The 22,542-nt window shown below is 34.2% G+C and overlaps 1 protein-coding gene across 1 annotated transcript in view; it reads left to right on the forward strand.

Moving 5' to 3' along the window:
• The window catches only part of GCFC2 (GC-rich sequence DNA-binding factor 2), a 37,779-nt gene that overhangs the window by 14,723 nt on the left and 514 nt on the right, over window positions 1-22,542 (forward strand). The window contains exons 5-16 of the mRNA XM_023515308.1: window positions 513-628; window positions 4,826-5,012; window positions 6,734-6,857; window positions 7,932-8,013; window positions 8,833-8,945; window positions 9,669-9,868; window positions 10,836-10,986; window positions 13,796-13,917; window positions 15,403-15,479; window positions 16,766-16,832; window positions 18,583-18,729; window positions 22,147-22,271. Of these exons, the coding sequence (XP_023371076.1) occupies window positions 513-628; window positions 4,826-5,012; window positions 6,734-6,857; window positions 7,932-8,013; window positions 8,833-8,945; window positions 9,669-9,868; window positions 10,836-10,986; window positions 13,796-13,917; window positions 15,403-15,479; window positions 16,766-16,832; window positions 18,583-18,729; window positions 22,147-22,271 (1,511 nt within the window). The remainder of the gene's footprint in view (window positions 1-512; window positions 629-4,825; window positions 5,013-6,733; window positions 6,858-7,931; window positions 8,014-8,832; window positions 8,946-9,668; window positions 9,869-10,835; window positions 10,987-13,795; window positions 13,918-15,402; window positions 15,480-16,765; window positions 16,833-18,582; window positions 18,730-22,146; window positions 22,272-22,542) is intronic.

The raw sequence follows: 22,542 nt of genomic DNA on the forward strand, positions 1-22,542 counted from the left end.
TATAACATGCTATGAGATGTACTAGTTAGGAGTGCATTTCTTTACAAGCAACAGAAAACCCAAATAGCAATGGCTTAAAGAAAGGTAAAAGCTTTACCTGGAAGCCCTCCAGTAGACTTTCATTTACTCTTCACTAACTAGGATGGAGTTGGAGTTAAATAGCTGTTTCTATCATGGAAACAGCTGTCAGATTAGCCAGACAGCTGTATCTACCACACATGTTGTCTTTCTGAGAGTTCATTAGGTGTAAACAAAATTAGCTTTAAAAACCTCACCAACTAAACTGTTTTGAAAAATTTGATTTTTAACATTTGCCTCTTACATGTAAATTTGAAATTTGTAAATTTTAAAACTGAAGATTTTAAAAGCATTTCATTGTGACTGTGAAAAATTACACAAAGACAGAATTTTTGAGCTGCAAGAGACAGGATCATCCAGTCTCCTTCTATACTCTGAACATTTGTAAGGTAAAGGAAATGTTTTTTAAAAATCAACTTTCTTATTATTTTTAGGAAAGAGACATAGATATTTCTTACAGCAGTAGATCTCGAACAGTGAAGAAGTTTGATACTTCTACTTCATTTCCACCAGTAAATTTAGAAATTATTAAGAAGCAGTTAAATACCAGGTAAGTAATATTAATTTTGAAATTTACATTTGTCCTAGGAATTTAATAGTGGAAAATTACTATGTTCTTTTGAATTATTAAGTGTTAGCATTAAACCAATAGCATTTGAAATGAGAAATGGTGGTGCTTCATGGAAAATATAATAGCATTTAAAAAATAGCATCTCCTGTATTATCCTGCTAATACAACTGATTTTATTTTTGTATACAGTTGTCTTATCCTATCTACACTCTCACCTTCTGTGATTTCTATTACCCATGCTCAAACTGTAGTCCAAACATATTAAAGGGAACATTCTAGAAATAATTCATCTGTTTTACATTGCATGTTGTTCTGGGTAGTATAGTAAAATCTCAAGATGTCACTTTCTATAGCATCTCCATGCTGCAGGCTCCCCACCTGTTAGTCACTTAGTAAGCTTTCTTGGTTATCAGATTGACTTTCACAGTATTGCAGTGCTTGTGTTCAGGCAACTCTTATTTTTTGCAAGAGTACTATGCTTAACTTATAAATTGCACTTTATCATAGATATGTATGTATAGGAAAAAACAGTGTATGTAGAGTTTAGTACTATTCAGAGATTTAGGCATTCACTAGGAGTCTTAGAACATTTTCCTATAGATGATGGAGATCTACTGTATGTTTTTCTAGTATTTATAACATGTATATTACATGATTAAAGTCAGTAAATATGACTTAATATAAGTATAGCATTTTTCTACATTATAATTATAAAAACTATCATGTTTATCCATATGATTGTTATATTATAATTTACTTAAGTATTTCTCTATTGGATATTTTGATTTCTAAATTTTCTCTGTTATGCATAATGCTACAGATAATGAACATCTTTGAATTTGTATGTGTTGGTTATTTTTTCCCTTAAAGTAAATTTCTAGAGAAAGTTAACCTTGTCAAAGATCTTGGTACAGATTGCCATTCTAAAGCACAGCTACCTTTTATTCTATCAATATTAATACTTGTCTCTTAACATTAGCATGTGATATTTTTGCTAAAACTAAAGCAAACACCATCATAAGTTGTTTAGTTTTAAATGTTTTTATCTTATAATTGAACTATTCAGGATCTATTTTGTATCCTTAGATGTATGAAAAAACAAATATGATAATAGTAGTTTATTCATCCTTATAACAGTTTGATATACATACAAGAAAGGGTTTGATTCTTCTGCTAAAACAGGATTTTTTTTGCTTTTTTTTTTTTTTTTTTTGAGATAGAGTCTTACTATGTCACGCTGGGTAGAGGGCCATGGCATCACAGCTCACAGCAACCTCAAACTCTTGGGCTTAAGCAATTCTCTTGCCTCAGCCTCCCAAGTAGCTGGGGCCACAGGCACCCACTATAATGCCTAGCTATTTTTATTGTTGTTGCAGTTATCATTGTTGTTTTAGCTGGCCTGGGCTGGGTTCCAGCCCGCCAGCCTTGATGTAAGTGGCTGGCGCCCTACCCACTGAGCTACAGGTGCCACCATAAAGCAGGTATTTTTTAAAGAACATTTTCATTGCTTTGGGGATGTATTTTTTTGCTACCTTAGAATAGGTTCAAAATTTTTTTTCCTCTTTATCTTTTCTGTGAATCAGCTTGAAAGTAGCTTTATTTCTTAATTACATTGTAACGATAATATATTAATCATTTAAATGGCAATCTGATATAGAAAGGACATTTTGTAACATTTTATAGTGAGAAGTTAACTATTTCAAAATCTTTAGAGGTACCAGTTTGTAGATATTAAATAATCTCTGTATTCTACATGGTTAGCAAACTACTAGCTCACCCTCTGATAAATAACATTTTGGTAAATACAGTTTTTTTGGTGGCTTTCTTTTTTTTTTTTTTTTTTTTTTTTTGAGATAGTCTCACTTTGTCACCCTCAGAAGAGTGCTGTGGCATCATAGCTCACAGCAACCTTAAACTCTTAGGCTCAAGTGATCCTCTTGCCACAGCCTCCTGAGTAGCTGGGACTACAGTCACCCACCACAGTACCTGGCTACTTTTAGAGACCGGATCTCGCTCTAACTCAGATTGGTCTCAAACTCCTGAGCTAGGCAGTCTACCCACCTTAGCCTCCCAGAGGGTTGGGATTACAGGCATGAGCCACTGTGCCAGGCCTTGGTAAATAAAGTTTTACTGGACCACAGCCATTCTTGTATGTTTGTGTATTGTCTGTGGCTTCATGCTGCAACATAGAACTGAGTAGTTCCATCAGCAGCTATCTAGTCCTCAAAGTCTCAAATATTTACTGTCCAGCCTTTTACCAAAAAAAAGTTTTGTCAACTCCTGTTAGATCAACGTTTTCCATAGTGATGTTGAATAGTGAGATTACTTTAACAGATTTAAGATTATTTCTGTAATGACTTTATTTTCATTTACTGATACTCTGATAATGCTTTCCTTAGTTAGAAGAAGACAGGTAGAATTACAGCTATTGCATCTAGAAGTGCATATAACCCAGAGCCTATAAGGTGGGTTTTATAAGATTTTATTTAAGAGGATTATCTTGCTTGAAAGATAGAATAGAAGAAAAGCACCAGATCACTGACTTAGATTAATATAGTATTTCATTTGGGCAACTGTTAACTTTATTGTATTTGATTTTTTGGTTAACTAGTTTTTGTTTTCTATTTTAAAAGGAAAATACACTCTTATGGTTTAAAAAAAAATCAAGTAGTACAAAGTTAATACAAAGAAAAGGAAGTTACCTTCCCTTGAGGAAACCATTGCTACTGGTTTTCTAAATTTACTTCTGGAAGTGGTCTGTCTACACATGCAAATACATATTTATGTATTTATGTTTACACACAAAAAAGAAGTGCACTGTGTACCCAGTTTTGTACCTAGCTTTTTCCACATAATACATTCTAACTTTACTGCTATTGCAGATAATATTCCACTCAATTAAAACATTTTAATAATGACTGCTATACATTATTATCTTGATTTTATTTATTTATTTATTTATTTTTTGAGACAGACTCTATGTCAACCTCAGTAGAGAACTGTGACATAACAGCTCACAACAACCTCAAACTCTTGGGTCTAAGCAATTCTCTTGCCTCAGCCTCCCAAGTAGCTGGGACTACAGGTGCCCACCGCAATGCCCAGCTGACTTTTTTTGTTGTAGTTGTCATTGTTCTTTTAGCAGGCCTGGGCTGGGTTCAAACCCTCCAGCCTCAGTATATGTGACTGGTGCCCTAACTACTGAGCTACCGGCACTGAGCCAACCTTGATTTATTTTTTAACTTTCTCTGTAGACTTTGAAAGCCAAGTGAAGGAAAATTTGGAGAGAGGATGTGTACCCTAAACAAGTGCTAAACAGTTGGAATTATATAGCAAGTTAGCAGAAAGAGTTGAATTAGAAATAAAGTCTGATTCTAGTTCACATACTATGAGTGTTAATTCATATGTAATTCTCTAATTGTAAAGCATTCATTCAGAGTCAGATATTGGACACATTCTAGGAGTTTTTAAAGAAATAATGGGAGTTTCTTATTCCTCTATTGACATGTTTTTATGAAGGGTAATTGAATTTTAAAAGATAAGCATTCATTAAACTGTATTTCCCAGGTTTTTCACGTATTATAGCATCAGTTGATACATGTGATATTCACAAGAGGTGACAGAAAGTCGCTGTCTAACTTTAATAGAGAGCATATAGGGAAATGCAACAGAGCAGCAGCAAAATGCCTCAAGGAACATCAAATTCTATTGACAAAAGCCATTTTGAATCACAAAATAGATGAATTGTACCAAACCATAACATGCTCAAATGGTTTTAATACCGGCTCCTTCAGATACCTGTATTCCAAGAAAGATCACACATTGGTTGAGCAGTAACTCCACATTTCATATAAAAGGTCCTGTATTTCATATAAAAGGTCATCAATTATTCTTGCAGTTTACCTAGTTTATAAATTCTGCTCAATTCTGACCTAAAACCACACTTTTTAACTTCTACTCTTCAAATGGCTCTAACCCCTAAAATCCTATCTGTGGCCTCTCCTACTTTTCCCCTTTGAGACTACTTTTATTGTGATACTCTCCCTTGCTTAGCACATCTAATAATCAGGTTTATGTGGTTGTCAGTGTTCTAGGTGGTCTTTGAAAACACTGCCATTAGACTACTTCAGGTGAAAAAGGTTTGAAAAATAAAGCCTTTTTTTTTAATTTGTTTAGACTAACATTACTACAGGAAACTCATCGCTCACACCTGAGGGAATATGAAAAACATATACAAGATGTCAAGAGCGCAAAGAATACGATCCAGCACCTAGAGGGTTCATCAGATCAAGCTCTAAATTATAAATTCTATAAAAGCATGAAAATTTATGTGGAAAATTTAATTGACTTTCTTAATGAAAAGGTACATATAGATATATAATTTCTCATAGAGAACCCCTTTTACCATGCAATTAAGAAAAGTCTAAATCTCAGAATTAAATACTTTTCTCTAGTATTTTTTAAACATCTTTAACATACTATGATATTCCCTTAATGTTGAACATTTAGACTTTTTGTAGTTATTTTGGTGTTTAGGTAACACTGTATAAAAGTTTATATTAATATTTAATTTTTTATTAAATTCTCATCCATTGAAGAAAAATTACTAGAAAAGTAAGTCAAAGAAAATGAATTATTAAGTCTAAATATTTTTAAAGCTTACAAAACATATTGCTAGACTTTCCTCTGGAAGGATTGTACAAGTTTTGTTAGTTTACTAGGGAAAAAATGGGTTTTGTTTTTATATTTTGTATTTTGATCTCAAGTGAATCCTTTGTTTTGTTAGCTACATGTAGTTTTCCTTTTTGTGATTTGTCTCCTTTGGCCTGCCACCTTTTTGGTTCTTAGTGGGGATTTTTGTCTTTTTCTTTCTTAGTTTTCTCAGTATGGATGAACAATTCTTTATTGCTTAAAATGTGTGTGCTTTACTTGATGTAAATTTTCCAGTTTATTTTGGTTTTCTGTTTTGCTTCTGATAGTTTTTAACATTCAAATGTTTTGAATTTTTGTGTTATCAGGTTTATTAATCTTTTAGTTTCTATTTTTGCTTTATGCATACTGAGTTTTTACATCGGGTTCTTTGGATTATTTATTTATAATTAAAATGTTTCTAAGCATTTGGATGTTGTTATTGTTTTAAGTTGACTACCTTCCAGTATCACTGGGTACTTTCTGATGTATTCTTCTTCATTCTTGAGGAATTATACTGTTAAAATCTTGTCAGCCTATGTATTGATGTATCCATAGCAACAACTCTGGAACATCGTTGGAATGGAAGAAATTGGTTTTTTGTTGTTGTTGTTTGTTTGGTTTGTTTTGAGACAGAGTCACAAGCTGTCACCCTTGGTAGAGTGCCCTGGCATCACAGCAACCTCAAACTCTTGGGCTTAAGCCATTCTCTTGCCTCAGCCTCCCGAGTAGCTGAGACTACAGGTGCCCGCCACGATGCCCAGCTATTTTTTTGTTGTTGCAATTGTCATTATTGTTGTAGCTGCCCCGGACCAGGTTCAAACTAACCAGCTTCAGTGTGTGTGTCTGGCGCCCTACCCACTGAGCTATGATTGCCACCAGGAATGGAAGGAATTATTGCCAAAAAATATTAGAATTCCAACTTCAACTAGTCTCATTTCTATATCACAACTTTCTTACCTGTCTCTGATTAGGTTTCCTCCATTTTCTACTTCTTCAGATTTTACCAGATTCTACAAGTGCCCACCTATTGCCTGTCCCCTAAGCCTGTGAAAACAAGCACACCTTTCCTTTCTTCCTATTCTGTCATCTCAAAGAAGAATCATTCTTACCTATCTACCTGTGTTCCTGACTCCATCCCATTTGCTTTCGTTATCTAAGATACATATAGCTGATTCAGGACAGTAAGATGATTTTTTGTTTTCTGATAGTGATAGTTTTGGCAGCTAGGTCTGTTACAGTGTTTTATAATTGAGTATGTTAGACTGAAAAGTTTCTTTTTATGAGAATTGAGCATATACGTATGTTTACATATCTTATAAATATTTACTTTTTCATATTTTTTATATTTCATTATCAATGACCTGGAAATTGTTACTTATATATGTATTTCAGATTGTCAACATCCAAGAAATAGAATCATCCATGCATGCACTCCTTTTAAAGCAAGCAATGACCTTTATGAAACGCAGGCAAGATGAATTAAAACATGAATCAACGTATTTACAACAGTTATCACGTTAGTGTTTTTCATATTCAATATGATTTATTCATTAAGCTAAATTATCTGAAGAATAAAAACATTTTTATTTCTATATAAAAACTGGTTTTTGTATATTTTCCTGCTAACCTTTACACACCCACTTTTAAAAACTCAAAACATTTAGAAGTAGTGTTTTAAAATGTCTTAAATTAAGTCTAAGACCAAAATATAAACATTATACCATAATTATCTAGTATTTGAGACAAAATATGTACAAAACAATTTAATGAATGTTTTGAGATGAGTTCAGATAAATCTATAGACTCTGTTAGAGATCTAAACTTATAGTTTTCAGAACCCTAGATTTATCTGTAACATCTCTGTTGTAAGATTTAGATGCTTTCTTTTATTTTTTCACTGGTTTTGTATTTTCAGAGATGTCTTCCTTTGATTAAGGTACTATCAGAAGATAGTGAAAGAGATGAGGCCATGACCAAGTAGCTAATAAAAGCAAAGGCAAAGAGATTTTAAAACTTGTGACATTAGATAAGAAATAATGAGAATAAAACACAGCAATTCCCCCTCATTAACAGTTTTGCTTGCCATGGTTTCAGTCATCTGTAGTCAAGCATAGCCCCAAAGTAGGTGAGTATAGTACAATAAGATACTTTGAGAGAGATAGAGACACATATTCATATAACTTATATTACAATACATTTTTATAATTATTTTATTACTGTTATTAGTCATCTTACTATACCTAATTTATAGATTAAACTTTATCATAAGAAAGTATATTTAGGAAAAAATATAAATAAGACTTGGTATTACCCACAGTTTCAGGATCCCCTGGGGGTTTGGGGACATACCCTTGCAAATAAAGAATGACTACTCTATTGGTAATGCAAATATTTCAAGCCTTTGGCTCTGGTGAAAACTGGTGAAAGTATGGGATTTAAGCACATATGTTTACATATACATACACATATATACACCCCCACACACACACACACATATATATACACACATCCATGATATTACCTTTATTTCCAGTATTTCACTGTTTTCTTTTAAGATTTACAGTACAAAATCATTTTTCTTTATTAACAGGAAAAGAGGAGACATCAACGGATGGAAACTTTGCTTTAGATGAAAAAACTCAAAGGATTTTAGAAGAGATTGAATCTCGAAGGTAGCTATATAAAGTGAAGACTTAAAGCATCATTGAGCAAGTACTTTTTATTACTTAAATATAATTAACCATGTGATATAATTAACCATACCTGACCTACACTGTTAATTTGTAAGAATAACATACAACCAAAATTTAGTTAAGCAGTCCTCCACTACTTTAAAGACATACTGGTATATTTGGATTAGTTAAAAGAAATGGGTAAAATGACATTTTTATCAGGCTAGGAATTGCTCATAAATAGAAACCAGTGCTGATTATATTGTTACTCCATTTCAGAATCTAGTTAGTCCATGGGAATATCCTAAATAGGAATGTCTTACCAGAAAAAAAAAAGAGAAAGAACCACCAGTTCAAACTAAGGAAGGTATAAAAATGTCAAAAAATATGAACAAGGCCGGGCACCATGGCTCACACCTGTAATTCTAGCACTCTGGGAGGCCAAGGCGGGTGGATTGCCTGAGCTCACAAGTTTGAGACCAGCCTGAGCCAGAGTGAGACCTTGTCTATAAAAATAGCCAGCGTTGTGGCGGGCACCTGTAGTCCCAGCTACTTGGGAGGCTGAGGCAAGAGAATCCCTTAAGCCCAAGAGTTTAAGGTTGCTTAAGTGTTGATGCACAGTACTCTACCGAGGGCAATGTAGTGAGACTCTATCTCAAAAAAGAAAAAAAAATTAACAAAATCATGTGCTAATATGATATATTTCTGGCTATTTTAAACAAATGATGAAATTACTTTTCTCTTTGTTTAAAATATTTAAAACATTTTCATCAAGAGCTATTTGTTTTTCATTTATTTTTGATTTATTACAAAATATAGAACACAAAGAAGAAAAGCAAGGGTGCTTTCTGGGAATTGGAACCATCAGGAAGGGACATCTAGTGATGATGAGCTGTCTGCAGCAGAGATGACTGACTTCCAAAAATGCCATGGTCAGTAGTACATTAACAATATGTCTTGGTTTGAAATATCTAAATGGTAAGAATACTTGCTTTAAGTACAATTTTCAATTGGCAAAATTCAGGAAAAATGGAAAACTTTTTTCCCCTTTAAGACTTTTCCTACCTCTACCTATGAAAAACATGGAATAAAGTGAAGAAGGAACATTGTGAGTTTTTTTACATGTTTGTAGGTTTTTTCCTATCACAAATGAACAGTTTAATTTCATTTCCTTACCACATACTTTTTATATTATCATTTTTAATCTAAAACAGATTATGGTGAAAACATTTTTAACATTATGAGAAGATAAAATGTGTGTAGTTAAAAGATTCTGGGCTCTGGAGTTGAGCAGACTTGGGTTGACAAAGAGTCTGTTCTGTGCAATCTTAGACAAATTCCTTGACCTCTCCGATATCAATTCCTTTTTTGTTTGTAAATAAGAAGGCTATACTTATATTGTAGGGAAGATAGTTATATGATGCAATGAGATTAATGTATTCATAATAGATTGGCAAATAGAGTAAATGGTAGATTTTATCATTGTTGATCTTATGTTTGTGGCTAAAGGAATAATTTCTTAATGTAAATGTACACATTAATACCAAAGGAAAGTTTTCAGCTGAATTGATTAGTCATCTGTGACAATAGGAAGCAAACTTAAAAAGTTCACAAACTTAAAATGCATAATATAAAGAGTCTCATTTTGTTTACAGATGATATTATACAGAATCAGAAGAAAGTTTTTGAAGATGTCCATGAAGATTTTTGCAATATCCCCAATATTTTGTTGAAATTTCAGCAATGGCGAGAGAAGTTTCCTGATTCTTACTACGAGGCTTTCATTAGTTTATGCATACCGAAGCTTTTAAATCCCCTAATACGAGTTCAGTTGATTCATTGGAATCCTCTTAAGGTATGCCTAACATGTAAAAAATTATCCTGATGACACTAGTTACTTCAGTTCTCTTGCTTTCAGGTTAGCTATTAAATACTTACAGTTGGTACTGAAATTTAAAACTTTGGAACTATAGTCTGGAAATGTGTAGTCTAAGCTACATTCTTTTTTCTTTGCTTTTCACTTTTTTTTTTAAGGCTGTAAACATCAGTAAATACAATTTTTTAGGCTCTTCTATATGAAGTTTGAAATCCCCTCAAAATGTGTAAGGTAATATTGAGTTTGAGGAACTTAGATATAGAAGCCTTATTCTAAGAGTTCTAAATTTGGAGGTGACATATTAGGAAGAATTAGTCAAGGTTGCATTGAGGAGGGGGGATTTAAGTGAGGCTTTGAAGGGTATATAAAAATAACACAAATAGAAAGGGAAAGGTGTTTTGTATCGTATAAAGGAAAAAATACTGATTCAGAAGTTAGTGGTTACACTGATGTTCAGATCCTAAATTAAGAGATGTGAACTCAGCAACTGCCTACTGAGTGGTAGGACCTTTTGCTAAACCACCTACAGATGACACATTTATGCTCATGAGAATTGAAAGGGCCATAAGTAAACATCTCTTGAACTGAATAAATTTTCATAATAAATTTCATGGTTCTTTCAAGCGTGTAAGAATGTTTATTTTGCTCCTAGCAGAGTTCTTGCCATGTGGTAGGCTCTCAAGGTTCTGGCAAACAGTAGGCAATTGTAGAGCGTTTGTTATACAAATGAATACATGAAATGCAGCTTTTTGTTATATTGCCCACACGTCTTAGTTACATCATCTTGCCCAGCCTTAGTGGTGGAGTGCTATACTATGTGTACAGTGTTAGAGTTAATCTCCTTCATTCCTTAGAAAAGCTGTGGTGATTATTGAAAAAATTAACAACTATTTTAAAATACACTAATGGTTAATTTATTTCTGACTTTTATTATTTCCTTTTTAAGTTAGATTCCATAGGTTTAAAACAGATGCCATGGTTCACATCTATAGAAGAATTTATTAATGGAGGTGTGGAAGATTCAAAGAAGGAATATAGTTCAGATAAAAAAATCTTGTCTGCTGTCATCAACAAAACAATTATCCCCCGACTCACAGGTACTGCTTCATAATCTTGATAAAAATTATAACATTTTTGGACAGAGTATAAGGTCATTAATTTCTGTTACATTCATACACATTTTTTTACACAAGTTTTTGAAACAGGAAATGAAACATGCAGTAAAAATCAACAGTTGTCAAATTTAAGCTGGTTAAAAAAATGCTTGTTTGTACAACTGGTTGGCTGCCACACTGCTTATATTCTAAGTCTTTATACTTGTGACATTACTGCTGCATTGGTGACACTTTAGTCACTTGCTAATAGCATCCTTCAATCCATACTACATGTACCTTTCTTTCCCTTAATGTCTCTCATTGTTTCTTCTCTTTATTTCTTCTCCTTAAACAACAACAACAAAAATCCTTTTGCATTTCCCTGACATCTACTGCTAGCAATTGTAAGCACTGAACATTAATGCTTGTGCTTCAGACTAATCTGAAGTCTCGTTTTACTTGAAATTATACTTAATACATAGTAGGATCTGAGAAAGAATGTCACTGAGAAAGAATTTTGACAGCAAAGACTATAGAACTCTTTTAAAAGACAAAGTACATGAACTTCAAAGATTTTTTTTCTTTTTTTGAGACAGTCTCACTCTGCTGCTCTAGGCTAGAATGCTTTGGTGTCAGCCTAGCGCACACCAATCTTAAACTCCTGAGTTCAAACTATCCTCCTGCCTTAGCCTCCTGAGCAGCTGGGAATACAGGCCCCAGCCACAACACCCACCTAAGTTTTCTATTTTTAGTAGAGATGGGGTCTTGCTCTTGCTCAGGCTGGTCTTGAACCCATACACTAAGGCAATCCACCCACCTTGGCCTCTAGAAGGTGAGTGCTAGAATTATAGGCGTGAGCCACCACACCTGGCTAAAAGTTATTACTTTTAACAAGTTCTATTGGTGTTAGAGTACATGTGCCTTATTTAAGTACTCTTCAGAAAAATGCATATACTGACTGGGTCCTATGGCTGACACTTGGGCGGCCCCTGGCACCTTGGGAGGCCAATGGAGAAGGATCACTTGTGTACCAGCCTGGGCAAGAAACCAGCTCTCCAAAAATTTACCTAAAAATTAGCCAGGGATGGTGGCACACACCTATAGTATTACTACTAGAAGGCTGATGTGGAAAGACCACATGAGGCCAAGTGTTAGAGGCTGCAGTGAGCTAATTTCCTGCCACACCACTTCACTCCAGCCTGGCTGACAGAGCAGAACCCTGTCTCAGGAAAAAAAAAAAAAAATCCAAATACTTATCATTAAATAATTCCACAAATAAGTTGCTTTATGAGAAATCAATACTGACTGGGTTTCTATATCAGTTGAATTCTGCATGTATTTCAGAGGTGGCACCAACAGAATTTGCTGATGGATTGGTTTCAGGACAAGAGAGAAAGAGAAGGATCAATAACAATTCCATGGGTTTGGGCCTGAGCAACTAGAAGGACAGAGTTGTCATTTACTGAAATGAAAAAGACTGAGAGGAATAAGCTTAGGGTGGGGGGTGTATCAGGGGCTGAGTTTGGGACACAATGAGTTTGAGATGTCTGTAATTAGGGGGAAGTGTCAAAATGAGTACATAAGTCTCAAAGGGGAGGTCCAACCAGAGTTATAAATTTGGAATTTATCATCATATTGATGGCACTTAAAGCCATAAAACTGACTTTGAATACTAAGTGAGTGCATATAAATAGAAGAAAAGAAGTCAGTAACCTGAATCCTTAGGTAATGGAGCATTTAGGAGTAAAGAGGTGACATGCAGCCAGCAAAGAAGATGAGAGAGGTAGGCTGGCAACCAGGAGTGTGGTATCCTGCAAGCCAAGTAAAGAAAGTGTTCCTAGAAAGAAAGAATCATCAACAGTTGGTGGGGATTAGAATCAGCCATTGGAGATTGGCACTGTGCATATCATCCAGTTAGAAAGAAAGGTGAGAGGTAAGGCCTAATTGAAGGGAATTCAAGAACAAATGGGAAGAGAAAAATTGGAGTTTAGGCAATATTTTGATAAATTTACTTGTAAATGGTAGGAGAGAAATGGTGCAGCACTGGAGGGAGAAGTATGGTTAAGAGGGGGATTTTTTTAATACAAGAGAAATAATTGTAGGCTGATGGGAAAGATCCAGGAGAAGGAATGACAGTACCAAAGTGCAAGGACAGAATTCTACAAGCACAACCCTTGAGTAAGCCAAAGGGGTTGGGAGCTCATGCACAAGTAAAGGGTCGACTTTAACTGGGAATATGGTTGCTTCATCCGTAGGAGTAGAGCACAGAGGCAGGGAAGTGTGCAGATGCTGTAGTAGGAGCTTGTGGAGTTTCTCTTCTGAACGCTGCTATTTTCTCATCAAATTAAGCAAGGAAGAAGAAAAAAGAAAGTAAGAAATTGTGATCTAGAAATATAAAATTCATCAACTGAGAGTGAGAGCAAGGAGGAAAGAGGAGGTATAAAATAATCACATAGGCGAGCAAGAAAGTGAAAGGACCAGGGAAAGAAAGTAGGACTGCTGGGCAGCATTAAGGGCTCACCTGGAGTCTCATGGTGATCAGTGTGGTGCTTTTCCAGCCGCATTTTATCTGCATAATTGCACTTGAACTTGGTGACAAAATTAATTTAACTAGGATTGTAATTTAGCCAGATGAGTTTAGTAAAGCCCGGAGGACAAGGAAATTGAGAATATATGCAAATAATTAATGATTGGTCATGGATTTTAAACTGAATGAAGAGAGAAGACGTAACTTTGCCAAAGGCATTAGTTACTTGTATCTGAGAAGCAAAACAGTCTAGTAAATAGTGTACCACTGAAATATTTGTTTCAGACTTTATAGAATTCATTTGGGATCCCTTGTCAACCTCACAGACAACAAGTTTAATAACACACTGCAAAATGATTCTTGAAGAATTTTCCCCTTATGAAAATGAAGTTAATAAAAGCAAACAGGTAATAATTTCTAAAATTATAGATTCCTTGATTTATTTGTAAGTTAATATAATTTTGTTATAAATCTTTGCTTATAGAAGATGAAGAAATAATGATCAAAAAACTATTTCTGGGGGCAGCACCTGTGGCTCAAAGGAGTAGGGCGCCAGCCCCATATGCTAGAGGTGGCAGGTTCAAACTCAGCCCCCGGCCAAAAACCACAAAAAAAAAAAAAAGAAACTATTTATGGAAATATATTTACTTTTGATTTATAGAAGTAAAGATTGGCCATTTTTCCTCTTTATAATAATGAGATGAAAGATTATATCTTGATATTTTTGAACAGTATAACAAGAATGGTAACGATTATTAACTAAAGTATATACATACATGTATACGTAGTTTTTCCAGTAGCGGAAGAGAATGAGAACAGTTCCTGAAAAATGGAATCACACAGCATAATTTTTATTTTCAAAGTAAAAATTAAATGCATTCTTTAAATTAATGCCTGGTGAGAATAATTTTGATTCTTGTTAATATTCAAAGAAAATTGCTAAAGAAGTAGATTCTGAACACTTAACAAAGCAAAGCCACAACACCCAGCAGTTTTTAGAGACAAGGTCTCACTTAGGCAGGTCTGAAACTCCTGAGCTCAAGCAGTCTACCCGCTTTGGCCTCCTTAAGTGCTAGGATTACAGGTGTCAGCCACTGTGCCTGGCTATTTGTGATTTTTGATATATAAAAAAAATGAATTTGACAAAGTAAATTTGCTACATCAAAGGACACAGACAAACCAAACCCAAGATCCCATAGCTAGAGTATATGAAAGGCTTCTACAGATCAATGAAAAGGTATAACCTAATTTAAAAAAATAGAAACATAGACAAAAATTAATTAGGTACTTTGCTTCTGGAAAGGACTTGCCAAATGGCAAATAATATGAGAAGATGCCCAACATCAGATTACTCAACAAGGAAATGAAAACTGAAATGACAGAATGAGATATAATGCTTATCCACAAGATTTGCAAACATTAAAAAACAAAAAAACCATGTTTTGATTAAGTATGCTGGGAAACAGGATTTCTTTTGCACAGCTTGTTGTATTCTTATTCTAGAAAACAGTTGGGTATTTTGTATGTAGTTGACATATGGACATGAGCTATATTCTAGCAATTCCATTCTATGCGTACACCCATTAGAAGTATATGCCCATGCATACTAAGACATACATAAGAACTTTTATACCAGCATTATCTGTAATAGCCCCTAAACTATTCATGCAACAAAATACTATATACATCAAGGAAAATGATCCAGTTATAGCCATATACAACATGGATGAATAAGGCTCTCTCCCACTCCGTTGATAGTTATTTTAACAGCTTTAAACTCTCAAGTTTCTGAGAGTTTATACTGAGTTGCACTACTATTAAAATTACTTTTTTTGGTAAATATATTTCTACCTATGACTATCACTGATACTTTTAAAATTTTTAAATGATAGGACTTACTTAAATCCATTGTTTCAAGAATGAAGAAAGCAATAGAAGATGATGTTTTTATTCCTCTTTATCCAAAGAGGTAAGAGCTGTTAATTTCTAGATTGTTTGAAATACTAATCATAGAATACATATTTAAGAATGTAATGCTTACTATACTATTTTCAAAAGGTGCATACATATATTCTATTTTGCAAGATGCAAATTAAGATTTCAACAGATATTTCTTAGTCACCTAATCTGTCGCATACTATGCTTGGCACTTGGACCTAGTTTCTGTTGTTTGTTTTTAATGTATCCTAGGAACATGAGAGCTGATGTAGAGTGGTAAGGAGCACAGGTTGTAGAGCCCAGGCCCACCAATAGTAGATACTTGACCTTCGCCTTTCTGTGCCTCTATAAAATGAGGATAATGTTAGTGCCTACCTCTCAAGACATTAGAGGGGGTCGAGAGTGCTCAGAATGAAACAGTAGCTAGCTCAGAGGAAACACAGCATGAGGTCTGGAGTATCACTGAAGGACCAGAAATGACTACTGTAAATACTGTATTCACTTTAAATCATAAAACAAGAAGTATTTGCTGTATGGCCATACATATACTAAGAAGGCATCTGTTGACATTAATATTGATTCATGAATTGTAGCAATCCAGTAAGTACTCCCGGGCTGGAAGAGCTTTGAGGGGGAAAATGGGAACCTCAGTGCTTTCTGATTTATTACAAATCTTGGATGTAAAAATTCTACCCTGGTAAAGTTTGTTTTGCAGTGTTTTAGATAAGTAATACATTCACATCATTCAAAAGTAAGAGTGTACTTTGTGTATTTATTTATTTATATTTAAAATGAAAAGTTTTCTCACTCCCATCCCTGACCTCCATCCACTCAGATTCATACACATAGGTGCTTACAATAATAGTAATTTTTGTATCTTTCTTTAATTTCTTCATGCAAATAAAAGTAAATACTTAGATATGCCATAATCTTATTTCCTCTTTTCTACAGCAAAGGAAATATAATGTAAGCAATTGCAGCTGGTTATGTCCTCTTTTTCACTTAGTACATCTTTGAGATCTTTTCAGTAGTTTCCTCATTCTTTCTTAAGGTGTACAGTGTATCATCATGGGCATGTGAGCAGCAAAATATTATCAGCAGTGATGTAAATAATATTATAGACATTTCATTCTGTACATGTGCAACTACAAGAAGCATTCTCAGACATGGGATTGCTTCATCAGAGCATGCATGCATTTGTAATCATCAGAGCACCTTTATTTATGTTCCACTGGGGCTTGGTTTAGTTGGTTAAAAAAAAAAATCTGTTCTGAAAGAGTAACATTTCTTTATATTTTCTTCTTTTGTTCAAATCAGTGCTATAGAAAACAAAACATCATCACATTCAAAGTTCCAAGAAAGACAATTCTGGTCAGGTCTAAAGGTAAGCAAAAGCTCCAAAAATTAAAATTCACATTATTTTTTTAAAATCCTATTTACTATAGAACAAACAACAGCAAAATTCTTCTATAAGGATCAAATAGTAAGTATTTCAGGGTCAAATAGTCTTTGTTGATCTACCTGACTCCACCACTACAGCACAAAAGCAGGCATTGAATATAGGTAAACAGATGAACATGGCTGTGTTTCAATTAAACTTTACTTATGGAGACATTGAAATTTGAATGTCATGTAGTTTTCACATCACAAGATATTTTATTGTTGTTTTAATGATTTTAAAATAATCAAAATGTCAAAGCCATTCTTAGCTCATGGAATCTTATAAAAACAGGCAGCAAGCTGAATTTAACACACCCGCCATTGTTGTCTAACCTTTGCTCTAAAAGATAAAGTTATTGCTAGGTCAGTTACTGTAGGGACAGTAAGGAGAAAATGAGTTTAAATGATGTTTAGGTTGAAACATGGAAAGGATTCAGAAACTAATTAATTACATGTGAAGCATGTAGGGCCATGGCTAAGTTTCTGACAACATGGTAGCTTATGACATTCTTAGATAGTGTAAGGAATTCAGGAAGAAGAAAAGATCTCAGAGGGATGATCTGTTTTTGGAAATAGTGTGTTGCAGATACCTTGGAAGTGGGATAAAGATATCTGAGGGAGACATAGAGCAGAGGACTAAGAGGTAGCTGGATATATGAGTCTGAATTTCAGGAGACAAATCTGGAGACTTGGGAGTCAGTGTAGGCGGCATTTGGAGCCATGGTAATGCAAGACCAGCTCTGAAAGAATTGAATGAAGCACGAGAAGGCGGCTAGGATAACACTGACAGAAAAGATGGCAGAGAAAGTGGAGACTTCAAAGAAACTTCAGAATAAATTGTGAGTCTTATAATGGTCGTAAGAGAGTGGCCTCAAGGAAGTTAAATGAAAGATTTTTAAGAATGAAGAGAAGTGTTAAATTCCAAAAGAGAGAATGAGGAAAAAGACTGTTTATTAGATTTAACTATTAGAAGGACATGAAAAACCCCAGTAAAATAGTTGCAGTAGGGTGAATTAATATTTGTCATGTGGTTGAATCAAGGAAAGAGCTTTCTAGGAAGATGGAGCAACATCAGCAGTGACATAAGGCTTTAAAAAGCTTTACATGTTAGTAAAACAGCATGTAGTTCAGCACTCAGTAATAAAGTCAGTACTGAAAAGAAAGTAGGAAATGCCATAAAATTCATAGAAAGATCTAGATGTAGTCAACCACCATTCATCTTTTTAGAATTTATCACGAGTGCTTTATCCAAGATACCTTCAGACTCATAGAATTTCAGTTTATACATCAGAGCAGTGAAGTTCTTGAGCATTGATTGGCTTCTAAAGGTCACATGTGGGTAACAGTGGCACTGGCTTTGATGGCAGTCCTCTGTGAATCCTGGGGTCCTATGGTCTTATACTTCACATACCCAGGCTCTAGAAGAGACTGGATTGGGGAAAGAGGATCTGGAAAGGATCCAGTGAAGTTATTTGATACAGATTTGGGAGTGAAATGAAAATAAGTTGAGCAAATACATGGAGGTCAGAAAGGGTCAGGTATTTATTCAGAGATGTTTTATTCTAAAACTGACAGTTTCAACAGGGCTAACTGTAGTGAGAGTTTGAAAGTGTGACCAACTCTTTATGTTTCTTAAAGACTAAAACGGTTTCTCTTTCAAGAAAAAGTATATATTTATTGATATTTTATTTCAGCTGTTCAGTAACATTCTTGTCTGGAATGGACTCGTCCCAGATGACACCTTGCGAGAGCTTGGACTAGGGAAGCTGCTGAACCGTTACCTTATTGTAGCTCTGCATAATGCTGTCCCTGGGCCAGATGTTGTGAAAAAGTGTAACCAAGTAAGTTACGTGGAAATGAATTCTAATTTTATCATTTTTTAAAATTCAGCTATTAAAATCTATTTTGTAGCAGAATAATGATGATTGTGGTCCTTACAGAAGAACAGACAAATCAGCTTAACAAACTAGAAACGTAGAACAGCTCGTCTGTTAGAAACAGCATGCTGCTTTGAAATATCACCATGGGGAAAGGAAAAATTAATTAATAAATGATAATGGAACAACTGTCTGTTTAAAAAAAAAAAGTGTGACATCTCCATTGCTCTCTTCATACCAAAATAAATTTCAAGTGAAATAAAAAATTAAATGGGAAAAAACCATCGGATATACTAAGATGAAAAATGACTGGATGTGAGAATTAGGAAGTCTTTGCTAACCTTGAAGGCAAAAGAAGACAATGATGTTAAAAAGTAATAGATTTGACAAACCTGTGAAATTTCAGTGGATTAAAAAGGTTAATTGATCCTTATTAAAACTAGGGGATATATTCATTAGGTTCACTATATTAATCTTACTGTTGTTTATCTGTTGTTTACTGTTATTAATCTTACTGTTGTTTAATACCCACATTAAATAAAAAATCTTTTTACAACTCAAACATTCTTATTAAAAATGTCCAAAACACATGGCAATAGTCAAGTCACCAAAAAAGGTTAAGTAAGCCGGGTATGGTGGCTCACACTTGGAATTCTAGCACTTTGGAAGCCAGAATGATTACATGAGGGCAGGAGTTCCAGACCAGCCTGAGCAATATGACAAGACTTCTCCTCTATCAAAAATAGAAAAAATTAGGTAGGCATGGTGGCATGTGCTTATAGTCCCAGCTACTCTACAGGCTGAAGTCAGAGGATGACTTGAGCCCAGGAATCTGAGGTTGCTTTGAAATAGAATGATGCTATTGCACACCAGCCCAGACAACAGAGCAAGACTCTGCCTCAAAAAAAAATTTTTTTAAGGATAAGTAAAAATAACCTTTAAATATGTGTAAATAATAATACTAATAATCATAAATGCAAATTATTATATGAGAAAGATAGTTATTTTACCATTTATGTCGAAAGATATTTTCTTGCTGGTGTTTTAATTATAATTCCCAATGTTGTCATAAGCACCAATGGGAAACAACTGTCCCATCATTCCCAGGGCACCCTTCACCTAGAGTGACAATGTGGTGGTTCTGGAAGGTAGTCTCCTGCACTGTGAAAGGAGGAATACTGAAGCTCTTCAGGAGAATATTTTAATGTGATGGTGACGAAACTTAAAGTTTATACCTTTTGACTTAGCCAAACTAAATTTTCTATGGAAATTTATCCTAAGTCAAAAATCAAATATGCACATAAAAATGTTAAGTACAAAGAATATTTTTATAGCATTATTTATAATAGAAGAGGGTTAGAAACCACCTAAATATCTCCCAAAAAGCATTATAGTCTATTCATAAGATAAAAGTTATGTTGTTGAACACTTTTTTTCTTTTTTCTTTTTTTTTTCCGAGACAGAATTTTACTCTGTAACTCTGAGTAGAGTGCCATGGCATCATAACTCACAGCAACCTCAAACTGTGGGGCTTAACAGTCGTCTTGCCTCAGCCTCCTAAGTAGCTGGGACTAGAGATGCCCACCACAGAACCCACCTTTTTTTTCTATTTTTAGTAGAGATAGGGGGGTCTCCATTTTGCTTGGGCTGGTCTCGAACTCCTGAGCTCAAGCAGTCCATCCACCTCCCAGAGTGCTAGGATTTCAGGCATGAGCCATTGTGCCCAGCCTTTGTTGAAGAATTTTTAAGAACATAGGAAAATAATATCTTTTATAATATATTTTTTTTAAAAAAACACATGAAAATTTATCAGTTCTTAGCCATGATTTTTCTGGCTGTAGTTTTTATATCATGCAGTTTTAAACATTGTAGTTCAAAACTTTAAATCATTATCCCTATGTTATTAAACTGTCCCTACTGACCATAATTGTTTACTGTGAAGTAGCAAAGAAGAAATATATTTACTTACACAACATTCTTTCCACAATGTATGGTTAAAAAATCGGGCAAGAAAATAGGATATTAAGTCCCAGGACCATTATGGGACAAATGCTTGGTTAAATGAGAATTTTATTGAAACTTATAATACAAAACAAGGAGAAAGCAAGTACAAATGCCATTAAATTCTAAAGCAGTTGGGGCTCATTTTAAAATGTTTAAAAAGAGATAGAGTTTATGTAACAAACCTGTAGGACCTTCTGCCCGAGGCAGTGTGTCTCTATATTTTCTGAATAATTGACAAAAATGATTAACGAATAAAATATTCCCAACCATGTTTTTAATGCTGACCAATCAGATTTATTTTCCAGGTCTTTTACTGGTGCATTTTAATGTTTTTCCCCAACTTTTTGTGACTGTTGATTCTGACATTACCAACTATGACCTATTTGAAAATTTAGAAATTTCTTTGAATAGTGTGGTATCAGATTTTTCCTTCCTTTTTGCCTTGCTCTCTCTTTTTATTTTTTTCCTTCTTTCTGCTACAAGGAAGTTTTGGAGTTTTGGAAAAAAATTTCTAACAGTTTTCTGCTACCAAAACTTTTCCCAAAATTTTGTATTCTTAGGATGATTATGATAAAGATATTTTTTTCTTCCCAAAATTGAGTGCACCTACATTGGCTTATTTTGCTGCAATAGGTATTTAAAACACTGTATTAAATTAGTAGGGAACTGAAACCATAATTAATTTATCTTTCATTTAGTGTATCTTAGTAAAATCACCCATTTGATTTCTTAACTCTTAATTTTTTTATATAGATCAAATATACCTATTTTCTTTCTGGAAAAATAATGTACAGGGTATCTTAAAGGTCACCATTCATAGGGAAAATGGGAAATTATAGCTAAATGTACCTTTATTTACAACGTATTCATTCTAAATCTTTACAGAGAAGTGGCCAACATGTAGCAAATATTTTGTCAATATTTTATAAAATTTTGTAATGAATATTTTGTAAATGTACATTTACCTACAGTTTCCCATTTTTCCCTATGTATGTCGACATTTGGGACACCCTGTATTTTATAGTTGTGTTGACTAAAACTGTCTTGTAATTAGGCATTACTGGGTTTTTGTTATAAATTATGTTTTGTACAGACTTAATAGCTCAAGAATATATGAGTATATAGAAAAAATTTACAAACACATAACAAGGAATGTTCACAGATCGTAGTCTATTTTAAGTTCTTATCATTAAAGAATGGGTTTTTTTAAATGTACATAACCTTTGATAAAGGAAATTTATTTTAATTTTTATGTAACTATAAACTGTAAAATAGGGAGAATAATGCTCAACTTGTGATATCACTATGAGATTATGTTAGCAAGAATGCTTAGGTAACTGTCGTTATTATAAAACACCTATGTGTTTTGATTACTAGATAGCAGCATGTCTACCTGAAAAATGGTTTGAGAACCCTGCCATGAGGACATCTCTTCCCCAACTAGAAAACTTCATTCAGTTTTTACTGCAGTCTGCACATCAGTTATCTAGAAGTGAATTCAGGTAATGAAGATTTTATTTTCACTTCCATAAGCATAGTTCAAGGATTCTGTATGTTCTTAGCAATTTTTAGAAAGATTTGTATTTTTTACTATACTTTAAAATCTTCATTGAGGCTCAGCACCTGTGGCTAAAGTGGCTAAGATGCCAACCACATATACCTGAGTTGGCGAGTTTGAATCCAGCCTGGGCCCACCAAACAACAATGACGGCTGCAACCAAAAAATAGCCAGGCGTTGTGGCGGGCGCCTGTAATCCCAGCTACTTGGGAGGC

Source organism: Otolemur garnettii, unplaced genomic scaffold (genome assembly GCF_000181295.1).
Source record: "Otolemur garnettii isolate 467f Iridium unplaced genomic scaffold, OtoGar3 scaffold00068, whole genome shotgun sequence".
Taxonomy (NCBI): domain Eukaryota; kingdom Metazoa; phylum Chordata; class Mammalia; order Primates; family Galagidae; genus Otolemur; species Otolemur garnettii.